Raw genomic sequence first — 25,398 nt, 5'->3', positions numbered from 1 at the left:
GGATCTGGGGGTGCTGGTGGTCAGAAGAATGACCATGAGACAGCAATGAGCCCTTGTGGCCAAGGAGGATGGTTAGTAGGTAATGAGAGGTTCTCCTCTCCCTCTGCTCTGTCCTGGTAAGGCCCCATGTGGAATATTCTGTGCAGTTCTGGGTCCCTCAGTTCAAGAAGGACCTCACAGAACAGCTTGAAAGAATCCAGCAGAGACAAAGATGATGGTGTGGAACATCTCCCTTATGAGGAAAGGCTGAGGGAGATGGGACACTTTAGCTTGCAGGAGCCTGAGGGGTGCCCTCAGGTTTATAAAGTGTTGTGAAGACAGAGGCAGGACCTGCTCAGTGATGTCCAGTGACAGGACAAGGAGCAGCTGGTGCAAGCTGGAGCAGAGGAGGTTCCATGGGAACATAAGAACTTCTTTTTTCACTGCAAGGGTGAGAGAGCCCTGGAGCAAGCTGCCCAGAGAAGCTGTGGCCTCTCTTCCTCTAGAGACATTCAAAACCCATCTGTTCCTGTGTGACCTCCTCTGGGTGCTCCTGCAGAACATCCAGACTCCCATCTTTTGAGCTCCTTCCCTACCCCTAGCATTTTGTGATTCTGTGATTGGGTAACTTCTGATGAACCATCACTGAGGTATCCATTGTCCAATGCACTAGGGGATTGAGTCCAGCATCAGTGAGTTTGCAGATGACACCAAGCTAGGAGCAGGTGTGGAGCTGTTGGAAGGTAGCAGAGCCCTGCAGAGGGACCTGGCCAGGCTGGATAGGTGGGCAGAGGCCAATGGGATGAGATTTAACAAGGCCAAGGGCAGGGTTCTGCACTTTGGCCACAACAACCCCAAGCAGCACTACAGACTGGGGACTGAGTGGCTGAAGAGCAGCCAGGAGGAAAGGGACCTGGGGGTACTGATAGACAGTAGCTGAAGATGAGGCAGCAGTGTGCCCAGGTGGCCAAGAGAGCCAATGGCATCCTGGCCTGCATCAGGAACAGTGTGGCCAGTAGGACAAGGGAGGTTATTCTGCCCCTGTACTCAGCACTGCTCAGGCCACCCCTGGAGTGCTGTGTCCAGTTCTGGGCCCCTCAGTTCAAGAGAGATGTTGAGGTGCTGGAAGGTGTCCAGAGAAGGGCAACAAAGCTGGTGAGGGGCCTGGAACACAAACCCTATGAGGAGAGGCTGAGGGAGCTGGGGGTGTGCAGCCTGGAGAAAAGGAGGCTCAGGGGTGACCTCATTGCTGTCTACAACTACCTGAAGGGATATTGTAGCCAGGTGGGGGTTGGCCTCTTCTGCCAGGCAACCAGCAATAGAAGAAGGGGACACAGCCTGAAGTTGTGCTGGGGTAGGTCTAGGCTGGATGTTAGGAGGAAGTTGTTGTCAGAGAGAGTGATTGGCATTGGAATGGGCTGCCCAGGGAGGTGGTGGAGTCACCGTCCCTGGAGGTGTTCAAGCAAAGCCTGGCTGAGGCACTTAGTGCCATGGTCTGGTTGACTGGATAGGGCTGGGTGCTAGGTTGGGCTGGATGAGCTTGGAGGTCTCTTCCAGCCTGGTTGATTCTATGATTCTATGATTCTAATACTGAAGCAGAGGTTAATTAGTATTATCCTGACCCCATCAGTGAGTCCACTTTTAAGGAAGTGGTTGCAGACACCATTTTAATTTGCCCTACAGTGCTGTATGTTACTAACACACTGTGAATTCTATCACTGAGCAAATACTTCTGATTTTTGCATGACTAACAATGTTACATGAAGATATTTGCCCAGCAGCAGGAAGAGACCTCTTGGTTACCCACCTCTGTAGCTCTAGACCAGCCAAAGGAAAGCTTTTGCCACATTTCAACCCTTTAAGTGATGCTTTGTAAGGCAAAGTTACTCTTACCTCACTTTTAGGAAGTCTCTTTGGACATAATACAGAGAAGGTAACTGGGCTCATCCTTTTATTAATCAGGAAAGGTCAGAAAAGTAGCTGGAAGGACAGCAGCTGAACAGTTGACATTGAACCACACACTGTCAAAAAGCCTTCAGAAGAGCTGAGCTGTTCAACAATCCAACTACAGCTGGTTACCCAGTTTTGCCAGTTCAAAGAACCCTCAGATGTGGATATGGATCCCTGAAGAGCTTTAGTCTTACCATGAAGTAGCTGAGAGGAGATTCTGAACTGGCCTTAATCCCAGTGTTAGAGGTCAAGCAAGAATATGACCTCTTGCCACAGTCACTAAGCACAAGACTCATTGACCAAGGCTTCATTGTGCTGCTTATCAGCCATAACCACCAACAGACATTCTCTGGCCCACAGAACTGTAATCTCCTATCTTCTGGTTGACAGAGCCTGTATCTGCAGGAAGCAAAGCAGCACAGGAGCTGAGCAACCTCAGCTTAAGGAACCTATGGGTGCTCTGCTCCTAAGGCAGTCAGTGTCTCCACGGATATGCTATTTCAGTCAGGTTGCAAGATGACTTCAAAGCAAGAGATTACTCCTGGCAAACTTTCCCTTTTTTCCTCTATCCATCAGGCAAAATTTATGAAATCAAACTCCCTTGATACTCTCAAGGTCACTTCTAAGGTCTCCTCCTCAGAGAGAAAACGAGCTTTGCCGTTCCTGCTGTCTACGCGGTAGGGGAGGTGCAGCAGCAGCTTCCTGTAAAAGAGGACAGTGAATTTCAGCATCTCAGAGCACAGGAGACAGCACCGCAAGTTACTCTGGCAGGTCACCAGCAGGTATGGTCTTTCAGCAGATCTGGTTCTCATGACAGGATCCTGCAGTCCCTGATGCACAGCTTTACAGGCCCTGAAATATTTCAAGCACTATTCCTTTCTTCTGGCTGTGAGCATGGCAGGGGCTCAGGGGTGACCTTATTGCTGTCTACAGCTACCTGAGGGGAGGTTGTGGCCAGGAGGAGGTTGCTCTCTTCTCTCAGGTGGCCAGCACCAGAACAAGAGGACACAGCCTCAGGCTGTGCCAGGGGAGATTTAGGCTGGAGGTGAGGAGAAAGTTCTTCCCTGAGAGAGTCATTGGACACTGGAATGGGCTGCCCGGGGAGGTGGTGGAGTCGCCGTCCCTGGAGCTGTTCAAGGCAGGACTGGACGTGGCACTTGGTGTCATGGTCTGGCCTTGAGCTCTGTGGTAAAGGGTTGGACTTGATGATCTGTGAGGTCTCTTCCAGCCTTGGTGATACTGTGAGACTGTGATACTGTGGAAAGCTGCACTGGCTCAGGCTTTACCCAAGCAACCATTAGATTTACAGCAAACATTTTATTTGCTAGGCTTGTGACTAGAGACAGCTGGAGAAGGAGAAGATAATGGCAGGTCTGAATCACCAAAAAGATGCATTTGCATAAGAAAAAGGATGCTGAGGTTTTCCTGAATCTGCAGTATTGCATTAAGCTACATCTTTTTTACTACCTATAGGTTCTGCAAGTCATTAGCTGAACAATTATTCCTCCTGTTTTTTCCAGTTTCAGAGCACTTCTAAACATTCTGCCACTCCTCTTCCATCTTTAGCTTAAATCCAGGCAAAGAGTAACTGTCCCATCCTGGGTTTGGCTATGAGAAAAGTGGCTTTGCTAGACTGCTAGGGATGGAACTTAAATTGGAGTCTTAATCCACAGGCTGCACCTTGAACTCATCTGCAGGAACCTGTTCACATATGGACCTTCCCCTATCCCATTCAGTGCAGCAAGTTGGCTCAGAGATTAAGCTTCATTATGAAAGCTCTCCTCTTGTGAGGGCTTCAGGAAAAATCAGACTTGGCAATTATCTGGAAATTTCAGGCAAGGCAGTGGCACACTGCAGGAAATGTGGAGGAAGTCTGAGAATCTAAGAGCAGATAATTAAATGGATTATCTTTGTGGATTTGAAGCAGCCATGTACTGCATCCAGTTCTGGAGCCCCTGGTACAAGAATGATGTGGAGATGCTGGAGAGTGTCCAGAGCAGGGCCATGGGGATGCTCAGAGGCTGCAGCAGCTCTGCCATGAGGACAGACCGAAAGAGTTGGGGCTGTGCAGGCTGGAGAAGAGGAGGCTCCCAGGTGACCTTCCTGTGGCCTGCCAGGATCTGAAGGAGGCCTCCAAAAAATCTGGGGAGGGACTTTTTAGGCTCTTAGGGAGTGACAGGACTGAGAGGAATGGAGCACAGCTGGAGGTGGGTAGGTTCAGCCTGGATGGGAGGAGGAAGTTGTTGAGCATGAGAGTGGTGAGAGGCTGGCAGGGGGTGCCCAGGGAGGGGGTTGAGGCCCCATGGCTGGAGGTGTTTGAGGCCAGGCTGGCTGAGGCTGTGTGCAGCCTGCTCTAGGGTAGGGTGTCCCTGGGCATGGCAGGGGGGGTTGGAACTGGCTTCTCCTTGTGGTCCCTTCCAACCCTGACTGATTCTGTGATTCTATAAAGAACTCAAAGGGAATCTCTTTAGGGAAAACCTTGTAAAATGTCCATCTCTGTGTCTATGCCTGGATGTATCCACAGTCTGGCTTTCAAGTTCTGCAAATGTATCTGCAGGTGCTTTACTGCCTTCGTGTTCAAAGGCAACTTGCATGGGGTCTTCAGCAACCTTCTCTGGGAGGTTTCCCTGCTCGTGGCAGGGGAGGTGGAACTGGATGGCTTTTAAGGTGCCTCCCGACCCATTCTGTGACTCTGTTATGCATTTGTACACATTAATGCTTAGAAAACAGCTCCCAGGAAATCCTTCAAGACCACAGGCAGCTTTTTGCCAGACATTTTTGTCTCTTGAAGCCTGTTTGAGTAGCAAAAATCTGTCTTAAAGCTATTTTTGCTATTTTGCTACAACAGTGCTGGGTTAGGAACTGGCTGGAGGGCTGAGCCCAGAGAGTGGTGGTGAATGGTGCCACATCCAGCTGGCAGCTGTCACTAGTGGTGTCCCTCAGGGATCAGTGCTGGGCCCCATCCTCTGTAACATCTTCATTGATGATCTGGATGAGGGCATGGAGTCAGTCATCAGCAAGTGTGCAGATGACACCAAGCTGGGGGCAGATGTGGCTGGGTTGGAGGGCAGAAGGGCTCTGCAGCGGGACCTTGACTGCCTGGACAGATGGGCAGAGTCCAAGGGGATGGAGTTCAATAGCTCCAAGTGCAGGGTGCTGCACTTTGGCCACAACAACCCCATGCAGAGATACAGGCTGGGGTCAGAGTGGCTGGAGAGCAGCCAGACAGAGAGGGATCTGGGGGTGCTGATTGATACCCACCTGAACATGAGCCAGCAGTGTGCCCAGGTGGCCAAGAGAGCCAGTGGCATCCTGGCCTGCATCAGGAATGGTGTGGCCAGCAGGAGCAGGGAGGTCATTCTGCCCCTGTACTCTGCACTGGTTAGACCACACCTTGAGTGCTGTGTTCAGTTCTGGGCCCCCCAGTTTAGGAGGGACATTGAGATGCTTGAGCGTGTCCAGAGAAGGGCGACGAGGCTGGGGAGAGGCCTTGAGCACAGCCCTACGAGGAGAGGCTGAGGGAGCTGGGATTGGTTAGCCTGGAGAAGAGGAGGCTCAGGGCAGACATTATTGCTGTCTACAACTACCTGAGGGGTGGTTGTGGCCAGGAGGAGGTTGCTCTCTTCTCTCAGGTGGCCAGCACCAGAACAAGAGGACACAGCCTCAGGCTGTGCCAGGGGAAATTTAGGCTGGAGGTGAGGAGAAAGTTCTTCCCTGAGAGAGTCATTGGACACTGGAATGGGCTGCCCGGGGAGGTGGTGGAGTCGCCGTCCCTGGAGCTGTTCAAGGCAGGACTGGACGTGGCACTTGGTGCCATGGTCTGGCCTTGAGCTGTGTGGTAAAGGGTTGGACTTGATGATCTATGAGGTCTCTTCCAGCCTTGGTGATACTGTGATTCACAGCTAGCACACCACACACCTACAGAAGGACTGTGGTTGCTTTTGTCTGTGTCTGTTTCTCCTGTGCAATTAACAATCTGACCTTCAGCTTTGCTTTCTACATGGCATTCAGTTGAAGGCTTGGCCAAACTTCCTTTCAAGCAATGTACTAACTGTCTTTGCAGCAGTCACCTTTCACTTACTTCTGGGGAGTTCGAAGGTCAAGAACCTTGTCCTGGATATTTAATGTGATGTCTGCATACTTTGTCTCTGGCAGCTTGATTTTAACCTGAAACGATGGGCAGAGCTGTGATTAGATCTGTAGCCTTACAAGCTACAAAAGATCTCATCCTCAGGAATATTTTGATGCCAGTGTCAAAGAGCAACATTCAGAGTAGGTAATTTGGATCAGAGAAAACATGACAGTGATAATCACTGCTTTCAATAGCTTAGTGATGTGCATTGATATGCTAATTGTCTTCATAATTGAGCTGGCAATGTGCGTGGTGCATATTCTGCATCCAGCCAAACCCACTGGCTTGGTGTATTCCAAGAGGAGCTTGTTTCTGCTAGAAAAACTGCACAGCAGATCCACTCATCCTGAAGTCCAGAAAGCAGGGAGGGATTTGATCACGTAGTAGTGGGACAGCATCTGACACCTGTAACTTCAAGGACTGTCAGTATTGCAGCATTCTGCTGGCTGGCACACCTTGCAATAAACACAGGCAGATTAAAACCGACTCCTTCCCCACCCCTCTCCCTTCCACACTCATGCCCAAGGTGAAACTCCACCTGAAGAGCCACTTTTAGTTCCCCCTAGAGTGTATGCACTTGCCTAGATGGTCTCGGGTACACCAGGGCCTTGAAGGGACAGACAAATTCCTCAGGTTACTAAGCTGTTGTGGTTTAAGCTCACCCAGCAACAAAGCACCACCTGGCTGTTTGCTCACTTCTCCCCCTCGTGGGATGAGGAGAAGATACAACAAAAGGCTTGTGGCTGGGGAGGGAGGGCTTTTGCTCACCAACCGTGGTCACAGGCAAAAGCAGAACTACTTTGGAAGAACAAAAATCAGTTAAATTTGTTTCCAATCTGATCAGCAGGACAATGAGAAATAAGATCTCAACAGTACTCTTTTCTGTATCCTTCCCTGGCTCAACTTTACCCTCGAGTTCTTGATGTCCTCCCCACCCCCAGCAGTACAGGGGAACAGGACTGAAGGTTGCAGTCAGTTCATCTCATGTTGTTTCTGCTGTTCCTTCCTCCTCAGGTGCAATACTCCTCACACTCCCTGCTCCAGCATGGAGCTTCTCCCACGGGACACAGTCATCCACGAGCTTCAACATGAGTTCTTCCTGGGGACTGCAGTTCTTCATGAACTGCTCTGACATGGGTGCCCTCCATGGCATACTGCCCTTCAGAAACAGACTGCTCCAGTGCAGACTTCCCACAACGTCCCAGACTCCTTCTGGCACAGCCACCTACTCTGGTGTGGGGTCCTCCAGGGGCTGCAGGTGGATGTCTGCTCCACTGTTAATCAACATGGGCTGCAGGACAATCTCTGCTCTAACGTACCTCCTACCCTACTTCACTGACTTTAATGTCCACATAGTTCTCCAACTTGCATTCCACTGCTGTTTTTCCAGCAATTTCCCTTTTTTTCCCTCCTCCTTAGATGGTTAATCAACCACCACGTTTGATTAGCTTTGCCTTGGCCAGCATCAAAGCCAACTGGGAGCCAAGGAAACTTCTAGCAGCTTCTCAAAGGAGCCACCCCTATAGCACCTCCCCTGCTACCAAAACTCTGCCACACAACTGTAGATGCTTGAAGAACTCTAAGAAGACCCCACAGGAGGCCAAAGGCAGTAACACAGCTTGGTGGTTATATTCTGTCCTTTAAGAAGAGCAAAGAAAGGGCACAAAGGAGAGGATGATACAGGTTCAGCTCACCACTATATCTTCACAGCAGGCTGTGGAGGGGTCTTTCCTGCTCATCCCAAAGAAGACATCCTCTGTCCCCACACACTGTTTGAACAAAATCTCATACCTGAGAAAGAAGCAGCTGCCTTTTAATACTGGAGGAAGGGGAGATTAACAGAGTTTGCATTCCCTGAGAAACATCAATATCCTCACTGCATTTTCTCCTCAGTTTCAGTCTTCCTTCAAGGCTCCAACCCATCTGCAGCAGGTTTCTGTACAGAACTATCAGTGATCAAGCAATATGTAGCCACAGCACTTTGGGACGTGGTTTAGTGGCCATGGTGGTGTTGAGTTGAAGGTTGGGCTTGATGATCTCAGAGTTTTACCAACTAACACAATACTGCTCCCCCAGGAGCTTCCAATTCTGCCAAATACTTAAGCCCCTCACGAGCAAGCACAAAGCAGCAGCTAAACAGAGAGGAGCTCAGTCTAAGTGAGGAGGCCCAGCCAGCACCTGTGGGTGATGCTACAGTGACCATCAAGCTTCTGTCCTACCTAACCAGGGGGGCCACCAGGCCCCCCCCAGCCTTTAGATCCCCTCCACCATTCACCCAGTGTGCACCATGGGCACTCACCAATGATGAAAGGAGGAGGATGCCTCTGCCCAGTTGGGCAAACTTAGGGCTTAGCCTCTCCTGGGGCTGATTATAAAGGGGAGTGGGCAGGGAGGGCAAATTGGTCACACCTGGGGTGGGAGGAGACTCCAAGAGAACCCAGGTGCTCTGGGTTTGGGGGAAAAGGGGAAAATGCAGCATGGGGTGGGAAAGGGGATGTGAAAAAATAGAGGTGGTGCTGAGAGGACGGAGACAGAGCAGAAAAGGATAGAGATGAAAAGCAGAAGATGGAGGAAAAGAAAGGGGATAGAGAGGAAAGGGGGAAGATGGGGAGGAAAGGAAGAAGATGGGAAGGAAAGGAAGGACATGGAGGAGAACTGGGATGAAACATTTTTAAAAGAAGAAAAATGGACTGTATTAAAGCAACAAGAAGAAAGCAAAAAGAGGTGCTTCTTCTCTGGCAGGGAAGTTGGACTGGATGATCTTTTGAGGCCCTTTCCAGCCCTTAAGTTTCCATGATTCTGTGATAGGGGGTTTTATCCCCCAAACCCAGAGCATATGTGTGCTGTTGGAGTCTCCTCCCACCCCAGGTGTGACCAATTTGCCCTCCCTGCCCACTCCCCTTTATAACCAGCCTCAGGAAAGGCAGAAGCCCTAAACCCTGCCCGCCTGGATGGAGGAATCCTCTTCTCGTTGTCACTGGTGAGTGCCCATGGTGTACACTGGGTGAATGGTGGAGGGGATGTAAAGGCTGGGGGTCCCCCTGGTTAGGTAGGGTAGAAAGCTGATAGTCACTGTAGCATCACCCATGGGTGTTCTGTGATTGTATGCCAATGGCATCCTAGGCTGCATCCATCAGAAGCAGTATGGGCAGCACATCAAGAGAGGTGATTCTGCCACTTTGCTCTAGTAAGACCACACCTGCACTACTGTGTCCAGTCCTGGAGTCCTCAATTCAGGAAGGACACCAAAAATGACCAGGAGACTGGAATGCCTTTGCTATAAGGATAGGCTGAGGAAGCTGGGATTGTTCAGGCTGGAGAACAGAAGGCTCTGAGGAGCCTTCTAGTACCCAAAGAGGGTCTACAAGACTGCAGAGAGGCTGCTAGCAAAGGCCTGTAGTTACAGGATGAAGAGCAATGGTTTTAAATGAGAGGAGAGCAGACTGAGATTGGATGTTAGAAGCAAGTTCTTTACCATGAAAGTGGTGGAGCATTGGAACAGGTTGCTCAAGGAGGTAGCTGAGGCCCCATTCCTGGTGATATTCAATGTCAGGTGTGACAAGACTTTGAGCAACCTGCTTTAGTAGAGGCTGTCAGTGCTGAGTGCAGGGACACTGGACTAGATGACTTTTGGAGGACCCTCCCAACCCAAACCATGACTCTATATAACCCCCAGGAAGGCAGTCTCAGCTCACTCACTCTGGTTGTTCTCTAGGGTCCCAGATATCCTCAAATTCAGCTCCTTCTGAGACCTCCTCTGCATTCCAAATAGCTTTGCTGTTTTCAGATTTCACTTGCACAGTATCTGTAAGTGATGAGAAAAATCATACTGTCATATTTTGCAATGACTCTGTTCCTGCAGGTTTGCCAAATCTTGGACTGTTGTAGACTTTAGAAACATCTTTGTATCAAAAGCATTTCAGTTCATTAGTACAATTTCTACCTCAATGTCTTATGAATAAGAATTAAGAATGATATTTTCTTTTCCCTTAAGTCCCCTTTACCCAATCCCTATATTAGTGGAGTACTCCTTTCAGCCATAAAATATCCATCACTTCAAAATGGGGCAAGTGTAGAAGTATGAACCATTAATCTTCCACCCAAAGAGATCTGGACAGGCTGGAGAGCTGGGTGAAGGCAAATCTTATGAAGTTCAATAAGGACAAGTGCAGGGTCCTCTCCCTGGGGAGGAATAACAGTAGGCACCAGTACAGGCTGGGGGCTGCCCTGCTGGAGAGCAGCTCCGTGGAGAAAGACCTTGGAGTCCTGGTGGACAGCAAGTTTGGCATGGGCCAGCAACGTGCCCTTGTGGCCAAGAGACCCAATGGCATCCTGGGGTGCGTCAGGAAAAGTGTGGCCAGCAGGGCCAGGGAAGTTCTTCTCCCTCTCTGCTCTGCCCTGATGAGGCCACACCTGCAATGCTGTGTCCAGTTTTGGGCTCCCCAGGTCAAGAGAGATAAGGACCTGCTGGAGAGAGTCCAGTGGAGCACCATGAGGATGACTGGAGTACTTGAACATGTCCCCTGTGGAGAGAAACTCAGAGCCCTAGGGCTGTTTAGTCTGAGGAAGACTTAGAGGAGATCTGATCAACGTGTACAAATATCTGAGGGGTGGGTGTCAAGTGCATGGAGCCAGTCTCTCTTTGCTGGTCAGGAGCAATAAGACAAGGAGCAACAGCTACAAACTGGAACAGAGAAGGTTTGACCTCAATGTGAGAAACTTCTTTACAGTGAGGGTGATAGAGTCCTGGAGCAGGCTGCCCAGATAGGCTGTGGAGACTTTCCAAACCCACCTGGATGCATTCTTGTGTGAACTATCCTGAGTGATCCTGCCTTGGCAGGGAGGTTTAGACTTGATGATCTCTGGAGGTCTCTTCCAAACTCTAAAGTTCTGTGATTCCCCAAGTCCTCTGGTAATGACATTTTCATACGAGCAGTGTCACTCACTGAAGGACCTCCTCCTCACACAGAAATCCATTAATTGTTGAGCACAGCTCAGATAAGGTACTGAAGTGACATGAAAGTGCACAGGCAAAATACTAAGCCTGTCCTATGAGGATAAATGTGCTTTACTAGTAAGCTTATAAATCTACAGCTTGAAGGGTTTTATAGTGGAATCTCTGGCTTTTGTTGGAAGGGCAAACAAAACCACTCTACTTGTTATTTGCCACAGTTCTTCTCCTGCTCCTGTGTTCAGGAGCTGCCTTTTTTGCTCCTCTGTGTGTATTTTGCAGTAAAGGTTTCAGGAAAAGAAGAATTTTGCAGTGTAATAGTAAAAATGCAATACTAGCTCCATCTCAATCAGTGACAACTCTTATTGAAGTAAACCTCATCAGCAGTAACTTGCCACAAGTCTGTTAACATGGGATTGAATGATGCATATATACAAACATTCCTCCTTACCAGTAGTCTCTCTCTTTGCTGGTCCAATGCTACCAGGAGTCATGGTACTAACAGAACAGTGTGGCTGCAAAAAAGGCAAATGGAACTTCAGTCAATGTTCACAGAACTCAGCTCAGGGATGATGATCACAGAATACACTGGGCTGGAAGGGAATCTCTAGAGGTCATCTAGTCCAGTTCCCTTGTGGTAAGCAGGAACATACCCAACTAAATGAGGTTCTTCAGAGCCTGACCTTGAGTATCTCCAGGGATGGAAACTCCACTACCTCCCTGGCCAACCCACTGCAGTGTTTCACTGCCCTCATACCAAAGAACTTCTTAACATGCAATCTAAATCTACCCTGCTCTGGTTTAAAACCATTGCCCCCTGTCCTATTGCTACATGCCTTTGTAAGCAGTCCTTCCTTGGCTTTCTTGTAGGCCTACTTCAGGTACTGGAAGGCCACTATAAGGTCTCTCCAGGTTGAACAACCCCAACTCTCTTAGCCTGTCTTTGTAGCAGAGGTGCTCCAGTCCTTTGATACTTTTTGTGGCCATCCTATTTCCCTTTGCCAGGAGTGAAAATGAGCACATTGCAGTTGTTAAGGTGATACCTTAAGCTAAGCAATGCTACAGGCTGGGGACTGAGTGGCTGGAAAGCAGCCAGGAGGAAAGGGACCTGGGGGTACTGATAGACAGTAGCTGAAGATGAGCCAGCAGTGTGCCCAGGTGGCCAAGAGAGCCAATGGCATCCTGGCCTGCATCAGGAACAGTGTGGCCAGCAGGACAAGGGAAGTTATTCTGCCCCTGTACTCAGCACTGGTCAGGCCACACCTTGAGTGCTGTGTCCAGTTCTGGGCCCCTCAATTCAAGAGAGATGTTGAGGTGCTGGAAGGTGTCCAGAGGAGGACAGCAAAGCTGGTGAGGGGCCTGGAACACAAATCCTATGAGGAGAGGCTGAGGGAGCAGGGGGTGTGCAGCCTTGTGATGGTTTAGGGGTTACCCCGCCCCCCCACACTTTTGTATTTGCCCCAGCTAACTCAGACGGACCCTGGGAATATAGATGAAGCAATTTATTTACAGCTAGCAGAATTTACAAGCAGCTATTTACAATATATACAGTTATATACAATTATATACAGAAATATACAAAGGATAAACAATACAAAAGCACAACTCCCCTCCCAGAAACCTGAGTCCCCAGGAGGGGCTCTCAAACCACCCCAACACCTCCCCCCGGCCCTCTCAACCTTACCCCAGTTCTCAGGACGAAAAGAGGTGCAGCCAAGAGGTTAGGGAGCAAGGTTAGTAGGAGCAGGGTTAATGAGATGTGACCAGGTCTAAGGCAAGAGCAAGAGAGAGAACAAAATGGAGAAAAAGTCTTTCTTCATCCCAGAGTTCTCAGCGTGACTGTGAGAGAAGTAGACACAATTGTTTTTCATTTCACTGCCTGTTATCTAGTTCTTTTACCAAAACATTCCAGCTTACTTCAAACTAGCACAATCCACCCCTTGTCTACTTCGCTCAGAGTATCGCTGAGAATTATCCAATCTAACCTAAACCAATATTTACACTAAAACAATATATACAAATTCAGTTCACACTTCAATCAGATGTAGGTGATTCAAAAGCTCAGAACAGGGACTCCCAGGTGATGTTGGGTTCGTGCTCACGTACTGTAGATTCTATCGTAGATTCTCTCAGTGTTGGGCGCCGATGTTACCTAGAACAGAAAACTCCTAACAGCTTGAATTTAAACTCTCTCAGCTAAGGTTAAATTTCTCTGTGGAATACACTGGATTTCACCATTCTCCTGCATTACCCAGTATGTATGACCAGGACCTTCAGCAGAAACCACCCCTCGGACAGGTTTCCCTTCGCCCGAAGGAGAAAATACCCAAACAGTTTTCCCTAACAGATTCTTCTCATGTACAACAGGAACTTTATCACCGTCTACTGTTTGGACCAAATCTGATTGTGCAGGTCCTGCTCTGTTTACTGAACCTCTACTATTTACCAACCAAGTAGCTTGTGCTAAATGTTTGTCCCAGTTTTTCAGAGTTCCACCCCCCATGGCTTTTAGGGTGGTTTTCAGCAAACCGTTGTAGCGTTCAATCTTCCCTGAAGCTGGTGCATAGTAGGGTATGTGATAGATCCATTCAATACCATGCTCTTTGGCCCAATTTTTCACAAGATTATTCTTGAAATGAGTACCATTGTCTGACTCAATTCTCTCTGGAGTTCCATGTCTCCACAAGATCTGTCTCTCCAAACCAACAATGGTGTTACGTGCAGTAGCATGTGGAACTGGATAGGTTTCCAACCATCCAGTGCTGGCTTCTACCATCGTTAGCACATACTGCTTGCCAGAACGAGATCTAGGTAAAGTGATGTAGTCAATCTGCCAGGCTTCTCCATACTTGTACTTTGACCATCTCTCACCATACCATAAGGGCTTGACTCGCTTAGCCTGCTTAATAGCAGCACAAATGTCACAGTCATAGATGACTTGGGTGATAGCATCCATGGACAAGTCAATTGACCTATCGCGAGCCCATCGGTATGTTCCATCTCTGCCTTGATGTCCAGATGAGTCATGGGCCCACCGAGCTAAGAACAGTTCACCTCGGTGTTTCCAATCAAGGTCAATGTCAAGATCAGAGTTGGTATCAACTTGAGCAATCTTAGCAGCTTGATCTGCCTTCTGATTATGTTGATGTTCCTCAGTTGCTCTGCTCTTAGGCATGTGTGCATCTACGTGCCGCACCTTCACTGGAGTTTTCTCCAGCCGTGCATCAATGTCCTGCCATAGATCAGCACACCAAATAGGCTTTCCTTTCCTCTGCCAACCATTCTTCTTCCAGTCCTTTAGCCAACCCCATAGAGCATTGGCTACCATCCACGAGTCGGTGTAGAGGTAAAGGATAGGCCAATTCTCACGTTCAGCCACATCAAGAGCAAGTTGAACAGCTTTTACCTCAGCGAACTGACTGGATTCTCCTTCTCCATCTTTCGTTTCGGTAACTCTCCTGGTTGGACTCCAAACCGCTGACTTCCATATTCGCTTGTTCCCAACAAGACGACAGGAACCGTCTGTGAACAAAGCATAGTTCTTTTCCTGATCAGAGAGATCACCATAGGGAGGAGCTTCCTCAGCACGAGTTATTTTCTCCTCTGGAGGTTTGGAACAGTCTGTGCCTTCCGGCCAGTTGGTGATCACCTCCACCAGACCAGGTCGGTCAAGATTACCCATTCGTGCTCGTTGGGTTATCAAAGCCATCCATTTAGACCAAGTTGCATCAGTGGCATGATGTGGTGATGAACCTTTGCCTTTGAACATCCAGTTTAGAACTGGCAGTCTAGGAGCTAAAAGCAATTGTGACTCAGTTCCAATCACTTCAGAAGCTGCTTTCACTCCCTCATAGGCTGCTAGAATCTCTTTCTCTGTTGCAGTGTAATTAGTCTCTGAACCTCTGTAACAACGTCCCCAGAAACCAAGTGGACGACCACGTGTCTCATTTGGAGCTCTCTGCCAAAGACTCCAAGTTGGACCATTGTCACTGGCAGCCGTGTACAGAATGTTTTTAATGTCTGGACCAGATCTCACAGGTCCCAAGCCCACTGCATGGACTACTTCTCGTTTGATTTGATCAAAGGCTGCTTGTTGTTCAGGTCCCCACTCGAAATTGTTTCTCTTACGAGTCACATCGTGCAGAGGTTTGACAATCTGACTGAAACCAGGAATGTGTAGTCTCCAAAATCCCACCACACCAAGAAAAGAAAGTGTGTCCTTCTTACTGGTGGGAACTGCCATGGTAGAGACTTTGTTGATCACATCCTGAGGAATGTAACGGCGACCATCCTGCCACCGCACTCCCAGAAACTGAATTTCTCTGGCAGGTCCTTTGACCTTGTCTCTCTTAATGGCAAAACCTGCTTGCAGCAGAATGTCAATGATTTTGTTACCTTTCTCGAAGACTTCCTCAGCAGTTTGGCCCCACACAATGATGTCGTCGATGTACTGGATGTGCTCTGGAGCTTTACCTTTCTCCAGTGCATTGTGGATGACTGAGTGACAGATGGTTGAGCTGTGTTTCCACCCCTGAGGCAAACGGTTGAACTGGTACTGGATTCCTCTCCAGGTGAATGCAAACTGAGGCCTGCACTCCTTTGCTATGGGAATAGAGAAGAAAGCATTAGCAATGTCTATGGTTGCATACCACTTAGCCTCCTTCGATTCCAGCTCGTACTGGAGTTCCAGCATGTCTGGCACAGCTGCACTCATGGGTGGCGTCACCTCGTTGAGGGCACGAAAGTCAACTGTCAATCTCCAGTCGCCCGTAGGTTTGCGCACAGGCCAGATGGGACTGTTGAAAGGTGAATGAGCTTTCTCGATGACAGCCTGACTCTCCAATTGACGAATCAGCTGATGAATGGGCAACAAAGAGTCACGGTTAGTTCTGTACTGCCTATGATGAACAGTTTGAGTTGCAATTGGCACTTCCAGGTCCTCTATGTCATGATGTCCCACAACTGCAGATTCATCAGAAAGTTCTGGTCTAACAGACAATTTCAATTTATCATCCTCAATCTCTACAGATGCTATTCCAAAAGCCCATTTGTGACCCTTAGGATCTTTGAAACAACCTTGTCTCAAAAAGTCAATTCCCAAAATGCAAGGCGCATCAGGACCAGTTACAATAGTATGTGTCTTCCACTCTTTACCAGTTAAACTGATCTCAGCCTGTATCTTAGTTAACTCTTGAGATCCACCAGTGATTCCAAAGATAGAAATGGACTCTGTCCCTTTGCAATTAGATGGCAATAAAGTACACTGAGCACCTGTGTCAACTAAAGCCCTGTATTTCCGAACTCTTGAACTGCCAGGCCACCTAATGAATACATTCCAATAGATTCGGTTTTCTCCACTATCCCTTTCCTCCTCCTGGCTGGAGGCAGGGCACCCCTAATGCTGAACATGGCATGTAGGGTGTACACAATGATTAGTGTTGTTGCGAGAGAAATTGCAACTGTTGGAACAATTGCAGTTGCCCTCGGGAGCTGAAGAAGTGACAGCTACTTTTCTGGCATTACTGCCTCTGTTTCTGCCACTCTGCAGATCCCTGACCCTCTTTGAAAGAGCTGAAGTAGGTTTACCATCCCATTTGTTCATGTTCTCACCGTATGTGTCACGCAGAAGTATCCACAGTGACGCACGTGATTGCTGCTGTCTGGGTGGAATTTGTCTCCTCCTAGGCTGGAATTGCCTTGCAGGAGGTGGGCGTCTGTTCCTGACTGCAGAAACATGCACCCATTCAGATGATGCAGGAATGGTATCCTTTACCAGATTAGTAATGTTTTTAAGATCCTCCTTCAGTTCTTTCATGGTATCTTTAATCTCTGTGGTCATAGTTTGTATGGCAGAGACTAGGCCAGAATGTGACAAGCTGTCCTCAATCTGCCTGAGCTGATCAGTGAATTCACCAACAGTGAAAGACCTTCCATTATCACTCCTTGCTAGGAATTTACTGGCCAAGATGTTAGCATAGGATGAAGGAGCAAGCTTAATCAGCTTCTTCATGAGACCTGTTCCCAAAGGAATATCGTCAGGCTCATGAGTACCATGATCTCCATAAAGCACTTCCTTCATAGCAAACTCCTTCAGAAGCTTAATTCCCTGCTCAACGGTGTTCCACTTCTTGGCAGCCCATGGCAAATCATCTCGGGAAGGATATCTCATAGCCACAGCCAACAGAAGGCGTGTCCACAAGCTAACCCTACCAAGAGGACTTGCTAGGTGTTTGTCCACTCCACTCTCCTTAGTGAGTGGTCCCAGCTGCTTGGCAGACTTGTCTCCTACCTGCAGGGCATTAGCACCAATGCCACGGCATCTCACTAGCCAGCTTAGGATTGGCTCACCTGATTCTCTTGTGTATTCCTTCCTAACTTCCCTGACCTCTCTGAGTGGATCCTTGGAGCCTTGAATGTCATCTTCCTCCTCTTCCTCCTGTTGTTCTGGTGGTGCCGGGCCTAACACAATCTTCCTCATAGCATTCCTAAACTCATTGGAACCATCCTCTCTCCTGGCAGCTAACCTCACAGCACTCCTCTCACTTGAGTATTGTTGTCTCAGCACATCTACAAGGTCTCGCAGACTAACTGCCTCCTCTTCCTCCTCTTGCTGCTGATCACCAGAGGTTCCATCTCTTACATCCTCCTGCGAACCACTCTTTGTCTTAGCTTTTGCCTTAGCAGGTGCCAGAAGGGCCTGAGCAGCAACAGACTTGGATGTGTCTGCTGGAGGATTTGAAACTTTAGGAGTCTGACTTGGAGCATTTGAATTATTGGAGGTCTGACTTGGAGCATTTGTATCCTTAGGGGTCTGACTTGGAGCTTGTGAGTTCAAATCTGCCTTACTTTTAACAGGAGGATTTTGGTTCTGGTCTGCTGGCTGGGGGTTTGAATTGGCTGAGCTGGTGTCATTAGGATTTGGACTGACTGGGCTAGCGTTACTAGCACTAGTAGTATTATTAGCATTAGTGGGATTGTTTGCCTGTCCTCCTGGGATGCCTGCCAACCCTGACGTGTTTTGATTGTTGCTAGGAACATTCTGATTTTGGGTACTTGCCTGTGCTCCTGAGGCTCCTGCTAAACTCTGCGGCTTGTTTTGGTTATCCTTATCATTGTTTACGTTAGTGGCGGGAACGCTGGCTGTGTTCCCAGAACCTACAGAGGAGGGTGGAGAGGCTGGCAAAGGGGGAAGCCGATAACTGTGTTCCCTTGTTTTGCTGTGAAAGAGACTGCTTCTGAGACACAGAAATTTTCCTAGCTCTTACAGAAGCTGGTTTTGAATTTTTCACCAATAATGCCAAAATTAATATGAATATTAAAATCATGAGGCAAATATTAAAAACTGTGAGAAGAAAAACAGTTTTACACGAGCATGTACCTAGGCAAACAGTTGGAATTCCTGTCTTAGGCTGAATAACTCTCATTAGAGCCATATTTAAAGCAGAATTTCCATTGATTGTCACATTATTGACCAGAGCTCCTGTAATGTCCTTGGTAATATTCTCAGAGATATTAAAACCAGCATAACCAAGAATAAAATCACCCCAGCTCCAGAACATATCTGAAACCTTAGCTTTAGCCTTATTATAAGCCAGATCAATGAAATAAGCAACAATTTGAGCTTTTAACCAACTAAATACCAAGAAAACAAAACCAGACCAGAGCAATGCACCAACCAAATACAATAGCTGCTTGATTAGCTTCATCTTAATTCCCAGAGCTAATTTCCACTCACTGAAATATCTAGCCCCACGTTGGGCGCCAATTAAAAATGTGATGGTTTAGGGGTTACCCCGCCCCCCCACACTTTTGTATTTGCCCCAGCTAACTCAGACGGACCCTGGGAATATAGATGAAGCAATTTATTTACAGCTAGCAGAATTTACAAGCAGCTATTTACAATATATACAGTTATATACAATTATATACAGAAATATACAAAGGATAAACAATACAAAAGCACAACTCCCCTCCCAGAAACCTGAGTCCCCAGGAGGGGCTCTCAAACCACCCCAACACCTCCCCCCGGCCCTCTCAACCTTACCCCAGTTCTCAGGACGAAAAGAGGTGCAGCCAAGAGGTTAGGGAGCAAGGTTAGTAGGAGCAGGGTTAATGAGATGTGACCAGGTCTAAGGCAAGAGCAAGAGAGAGAACAAAATGGAGAAAAAGTCTTTCTTCATCCCAGAGTTCTCAGCGTGACTGTGAGAGAAGTAGACACAATTGTTTTTCATTTCACTGCCTGTTATCTAGTTCTTTTACCAAAACATTCCAGCTTACTTCAAACTAGCACAAGCCTGCAGAAGAGGAGGCTCAGGGGTGACCTCATTGCTGTCTACAACTACCTGAAGGGACATTGTAGCAGGGTGGGGGGTGGCCTCTTCTGCCAGGCAACCAGCAATAGAACAAGGGGACACAGTGTGAAGTTGTGCCGGGTTAAGTCTAGGCTGGATGTTGTTAGGAAGTTGTTGGCAGAGAGAGTGATTGGCATTGGAATGGGCTGCCCAGGGAGGTGGTGGAGGCACCGTCCCTGGAGGTGTTCAGGAAAAACCTGGATGAGGCACTTAGTGCCATGGTCTGGTTGACTGGCTAGGGCTGGGTGCTAGGTTGGACTGGATGAGCTTGGAGGTCTCTTCCAACCTGGTTGATTCTATGATTCTAATCACATTCACAAGCATAAAATGTTATCCTGGGTCAAACCAACCCCTGCTAGAACCCAGAATATATTATGCCACATTTTCACTACCAAACCACTGAACATTCTCTCTTCTTCACTCTCACCCAGCAAAAAGTAAGCCTGACACACTGAGCTGAAGTGGGACTGCCAGCAGCACGATGTGACAGGCAGCTGTGCTGTTTGAGGATTAGTTTCCATGGCACTTTGGCAAGGTTTCCATGTTTTGCCTGCCATGAAAATATTGCAGGGAACCAAGAGTGCTACGTGAAAAGTCTCCTCACAGCATCTGGATTAGTTTTGACTGTAAAGCTCATGTGAGGCAACAACATTTCCCTCTTATTATGAATTAATTTAGTGCTAATAGGCTAATGTGAGGCATTTCTCTACACATCCAACCCCATTGGAAATGTTCATAAAAGTGCCTCATACGTATGGAACATTAAATGAAGTCAAAATAAAGATTTCAATTTACCCAGATTGACTCAGACTTAATTGACATCCCCTGTGGCAATTTTCCATCCCTGTCTCTGAAGTGTCATTCATTTGATTAATAAGCTGTAAACAAACTATATTTAAAGTCAGGATGTTTACTGCAAAGCTGCACAGCAATGATGCAAGTGTTGAAAGGCAGGCATTAAACAGCTCTGAAGGACAGTTAGAGTGTGAAGGACCACATCTCCCACCTACTGAAGGGAAATTTAAAGGGCCAAGCACAGTTTTGATCCCAAATGTTACTACCATTGCCACTACTACTGCACACCTGCTGGGTCACCCAGCTGGCTTCTTGTTGAGGAGTGATGTGGAGAAAACCTGTGGTATTTACCCCTTTTGTTACCCATGCCATAATTTGACTCGTTCAAAGCCCTCAGAGACTTGGTAGAGTGCTAAGCCCTCTACCTGAGGATGCCTCTGCTTGCTGCCGTGGGCGTTGCACTGGATGACCTCTGGAAGTCCCTTCCAACCCACACCCTTCTATGCCTCTGACATTGTGACTGGTGATTTCTCCCCAGAATGAATGCAAGCCTAGGTAAAAGCAGCAGAAGCACATTGCATGAACAGCACACGTTTTCCAAAACCTTTATTTTAATCTAGAATCATAGAATCAACCAGGCTGGAAGAGACCTCCAAGATCATCCAGTCCAACCTAGCACCCAGCCCTAGCCAGTCAACCAGACCATGGCACTGAGTGCCTCATCCAGGTTTTTCCTGAACACCTCCAGGGACGGTGCCTCCACCACCTCCCTGGGCAGCCCATTCCAATGCCAATCACTCTCTCTGACAACAACTTCCTAACAACATCCAGCCTAGACTTAACCCGGCACAACTTCACACTGTGTCCCCTTGTTCTATTGCTGGTTGCCTGGCAGAAGAGGCCACCCCCCACCCTGCTACAATGTCCCTTCAGGTAGTTGTAGACAGCAATGAGGTCAGCCCTGAGCCTCCTCTTCTGCAGGCTGCACACCCCCTGCTCCCTCAGCCTCTCCTCATAGGATTTGTGCTCCAGGCCCCTCACCAGCTTTGTTGCCCTCCTCTGGACACCTTCCAGCACCTCAACATCTCTCTTGAATTGAGGGGCCCAGAACTGGACACAGCACTCAAGGTGTGGCCTGACCAGTGCTGAGTACAGGGGCACAAGAACCTCCCTTGTCCTGCTGGCCACACTGTTCCTGATGCAGGCCAGGATGCCATTGGCTCTCTTGGCCACCTGGGCACACTGCTGCCTCATCTTCAGCTACTGTCTATCAGTACCCCCAGGTCCCTTTCCTCCTGGCTGCTTCCCAGCCACTCAGTCCCCAGCCTGTAGCACTGCTTGGGGTTGTTGTGGCCAAAGTGCAGAACCCTGCACTTGGCCTTGTTAAATCTTATCCCATTGGCCTCTGCGCACCCATACAGCCTGGCCAGGTCCCTCTGCAGGGCTCTGCTACCTTCCAACAGCTCCACACCTGCTCTTAGCTTGGTGTCATCTGCAAACTTACTGCTGCTGGACTCAATCCCCTGCTCCAGATCATCAATAAAGATATTGAACAGGACTGGGCTCAGCACTGTCCTGAAATGAATTGGTACAGCATGATGGAGAGGTACTTCTCTCAATAACCACTCAGGTTATGCCCCTTAGAATGGCTATTCACCCTTCCTCCTTCTCCCATCTCCAATCTATTGTACTTCAACGACCCATTATCTCCACAGCTTAATGACTGAGACACAGAATATGTACGTTTAGTTTCCTCTGGGTGTTTTAGTCCTTACTCAAAGTGAGCAGCACCTTTTTTTCACTTGGTATTAAGCATTTGGCTGGCGATTTCTGGAACAATTCAGGGAAAAGTCGAGGGGAAGTCTGAAGTATCAAAAGCTTTTATCTATATGTTCTCATTGCCTTCAGGCTGAAAAATGTCCCTCCCATTTTGAAGTCGCTGTCCCTCCTTGTTTTCCTGGGGCATCTTCCTTATTCTTGTGCTAGTTGGAAGCTGGCTAGAATGTTTTGGTGAGAAGAATTAGATTACAGGCTATGAGAAGGAAACAATGGTGATGGATACTTCACTCATAGGCTTGCTGAGATGTGTAAGAACAAGAACACAACCATAGATAAGGAAGTCTGGGCTTTGTGGGCTGCACTTCTCTCTAACCTAACCAGCTGTCTGTGACTAATCCACCTGCTTCCTAATCCCCCTGGCTGACCCTCCATACTACCTTAAACATAAGGCAAGATCTTGGGTAAGATAGAGGGGTGGGAGGAAGGTGGAAGGGTGGTTGGGAGCACCTCCTGGGGACTCAGGTTTCTGGGAGGGATGTTGTGTTTCTGTATTACTTTTGAACTTGTACATAACTGTATAGATTGTAAATATCCACTTGCATATTGTGCAAGCTGTAAATATAAAGCTTCATTCAATTTCCAGAGCTGCTGTGTCTAGTCTGGGCGATTTCCAAAGTGTGGGTGGGGGTGGGTGGGTAACACCCAAACCATCACAATTCTCTCCCTCGAGGTTGTTGCACAAGCCCTGCGAGGAGAGGCTGAGGGAGCTGGGATTGGTTAGCCTGGAGAAGAGGAGGCTCAGGGCAGACCTTATTGCTGTCTACACCTACCTGAGGGGTGGTTGTGGCCAGGAGGAGGTTGCTCTCTTCTCTCAGGTGGCCAGCACCAGAACAAGAGGACACAGCCTCAAGCTGCACCAGGGGAAATTTAGGCTGGAGGTGAGGAGAAAGTTCTTCACTGAGTCATTGGATGGGATCCATCCCAGGGTGCTGAGAGAGCTGGCAGCTGAGCTGGCCGAGCTGCTCTCCATCATTTTCCATCAGTCCTGGCTCACCAGATAGGTCCCAGGAGACTGGAAACTGCCAACGTGGTCCCCATCCACAAGAAGGGTGGGATGGAGGAACCTGAGAACTACAGACCTGTCAGCCTGACCTCAATGCCAGGGAAACTGATGGAGCAGGTTAGCTTGGGGGTGATAAGAGTGCACCTGAGGGATGGCAAAGAGCTCAGGTCCAGCCAGCATGGGTTTAGGAAGGGCAGATCCTGCCTCTCCAACCTGATCTCCTTCTATGATCAGGTGACTGTTTGGTGGATGTGGGGAGGCCTGTGGATGTGGTCTGTCTGGACTTCAGCAAGGCCTTTGACACTGTCCCCCACAGCAGACTGCTGGCTAAGCTGTCAGCCCATGGCTTGGATGGCAACACTCTGTGCTGGGTTGGGAACTGGCTGGAGGGCCAGACCCAGAGAGTGGTGGTGAATGGTGCCACATCCAGCTGGCAGCTGTCACTAGTGGTGTCCCTCAGGGATCAGTGCTGGGCCCCATCCTCTTTAACATCTTCATAGATGATCTGGATGAGGGCATGGAGTCAGTCATCAGCAAGTTTGCAGATGACACCAAGCTGGGGGCAGATGTGGCCGGGTTGGAGGGCAGAAGGGCTCTGCAGTGGGACCTTGACTGCCTGGACAGATGGGCAGAGTCCAAGGGGATGGCTTCAATAGCTCCAAGTGCAGGGTGCTGCACTTTGGCCACAGCAACCCCATGGAGAGATACAGGCTGGGGTCGGAGTGGCTGGAGAGCAGCCAGACAGAGAGAGATCTGGGGGTGCTGATTGATACCGACCTGAACATGAGCCAGCAGTGTGCCCAGGTGGCCAAGAGAGCCAGTGGCATCCTGGCCTGCATCAGGAATGGTGTGGCCAGCAGGAGCAGGGAGGTCATTCTGCCCCTGTACTCTGCACTGCTTAGACCACACCTTGAGTGCTGTGTTCAGTTCTGGGCCCCCCAGTTTAGGAGGGACATTGAGATGCTTGAGTGTGTCCAGAGAAGGGCAACGAGGCTGGGGAGAGGCCTTGAGCACAGCCCTACGAGGAGAGGCTGAGGGAGCTGGGATTGGTTAGCCTGGAGAAGAGGAGGCTCAGGGGAGACCTTATTGCTGTCTGCAACTACCTGAGGGGAGGTTGTGGCCAGGAGGAGGTTGCTCTCTTCTCTCAGGTGGCCAGCACCAGAACGAGAGGACACAGCCTCAGGCTGTGCCAGGGGAGATTTAGGCTGGAGGTGAGGAGAAAGTTCTTCCCTGAGAGAGTCATTGGACACTGGAATGGGCTGCCCGGGGAGGTGGTGGAGTCGCCGTCCCTGGAGCTGTTCAAGGCAGGACTGGACGTGGCACTTGGTGCCATGGTCTGGCCTTGAGCTCTGTGCTAAAGGGTTGGACTTGATGATCTCTGAGGTCTCTTCCAACCCTGATGATACTGTGATACTGTTATCCTAAAGGTATTTTTTTTAGATGTTTCAATCAATCAAAAAATTCCTAAGGTTTTAATTCTCATTTTACTCCAGGGGAAAAAAAAAAAAAACAAAACCAAACAAAAACCCCAACAACCAAACACACAAAAAAGAAACAAAACAGAAAGGGAGAACTGCTTCTCCTCAGTTAAAATCGTTAAGGCATGGGACAACATATAAAAGAAGCAGCATTCCTTATGAAAGACTCACCACATGGTCAGCGCTGTCATCATCGTCTTCTTGAGAATCGCTGAGTAGTTTGGCAAGGAACTGCAGAGAGGAGCCCCAGGAAATGCTGTCCATATCAATACCCTCTGCTCGCCTATGCAGGGAGGGAAACCCAAGTGACAGGTGAAAAAAAGAGAACAAAATCTGCTCTGTCCTGCCTGCGAAGCACAACATTCCTGATGTGTTTTCTGGGAGCATAAAGTTTAGCCGAACCTGCACATGCCTGATGTCGGAGCACATGAACCGGAACGTAACCCAACCTTTCCTCCCTGCTCCGACCGTGGAGCCTTTGCACTGCAGGTTTGAGCCGCAAGCGGAGCTCAAGCCTGGCAGCGCCGTTCAGCTCCGGCAGCCCTCGTTACGGACCTGCAGCTACAGCAGCCAGAACAAGGGAAGCAGAACGAATGGGCTCAGGCCCGGCACTGACAAGTCTGTCAGAGGACTCCGCGCAGGTTCTCTGCACTCGTCTTAGCCCGGGTGCAGGCTGAGGGCGTACGGAGGCAGTGCCGGCAGAAGCAGCCCTCGGCAGCGGCGCAGGCGGCTCGCTCTCAAACGCACCAGGCGCGGCCCGGTTCGGCGCAACGGCAGCAAGCAGCCCTCCGGGCAGCCAGCAGCGACCGCGTCTCTTCGTCCCCACGGCAACGGCCGCTGCCCGCCTCCCGTGGCCGCGCAGGAGCGGCGGCGGCGGCGGCAGCCAATGGCCGCAGGAGGCGGGAAGGGCTCGGGCGGGG

The 25,398-nt window shown here is 49.1% G+C and overlaps 1 protein-coding gene across 1 annotated transcript; it reads right to left on the bottom strand.

The window, feature by feature from the left end:
• Window positions 1–1,729: 1,729 nt before the first annotated feature.
• DNAAF6 (dynein axonemal assembly factor 6) lies at window positions 1,730–25,395 on the bottom strand. Its single transcript, XM_064159626.1, has 7 exons — window positions 25,226–25,395; window positions 24,650–24,761; window positions 11,464–11,527; window positions 9,761–9,866; window positions 7,756–7,852; window positions 6,011–6,096; window positions 1,730–2,631 (listed from the first exon to the last, which is right to left on the bottom strand). Exons 2-7 carry the CDS (start codon window positions 24,740–24,742, stop codon window positions 2,502–2,504), a joined length of 576 nt encoding a protein of 191 aa, XP_064015696.1. The 5' UTR covers window positions 24,743–24,761; window positions 25,226–25,395; the 3' UTR covers window positions 1,730–2,501.
• Window positions 25,396–25,398: the final 3 nt, after the last annotated feature.

This window comes from Pogoniulus pusillus, chromosome 19, assembly GCF_015220805.1.
Source record: "Pogoniulus pusillus isolate bPogPus1 chromosome 19, bPogPus1.pri, whole genome shotgun sequence".
Taxonomy (NCBI): Eukaryota; Metazoa; Chordata; class Aves; order Piciformes; family Lybiidae; genus Pogoniulus; species Pogoniulus pusillus.
Note: the sequence above shows the minus strand (reverse complement) of the source record. Positions and strands in the feature narration are given on the sequence as shown.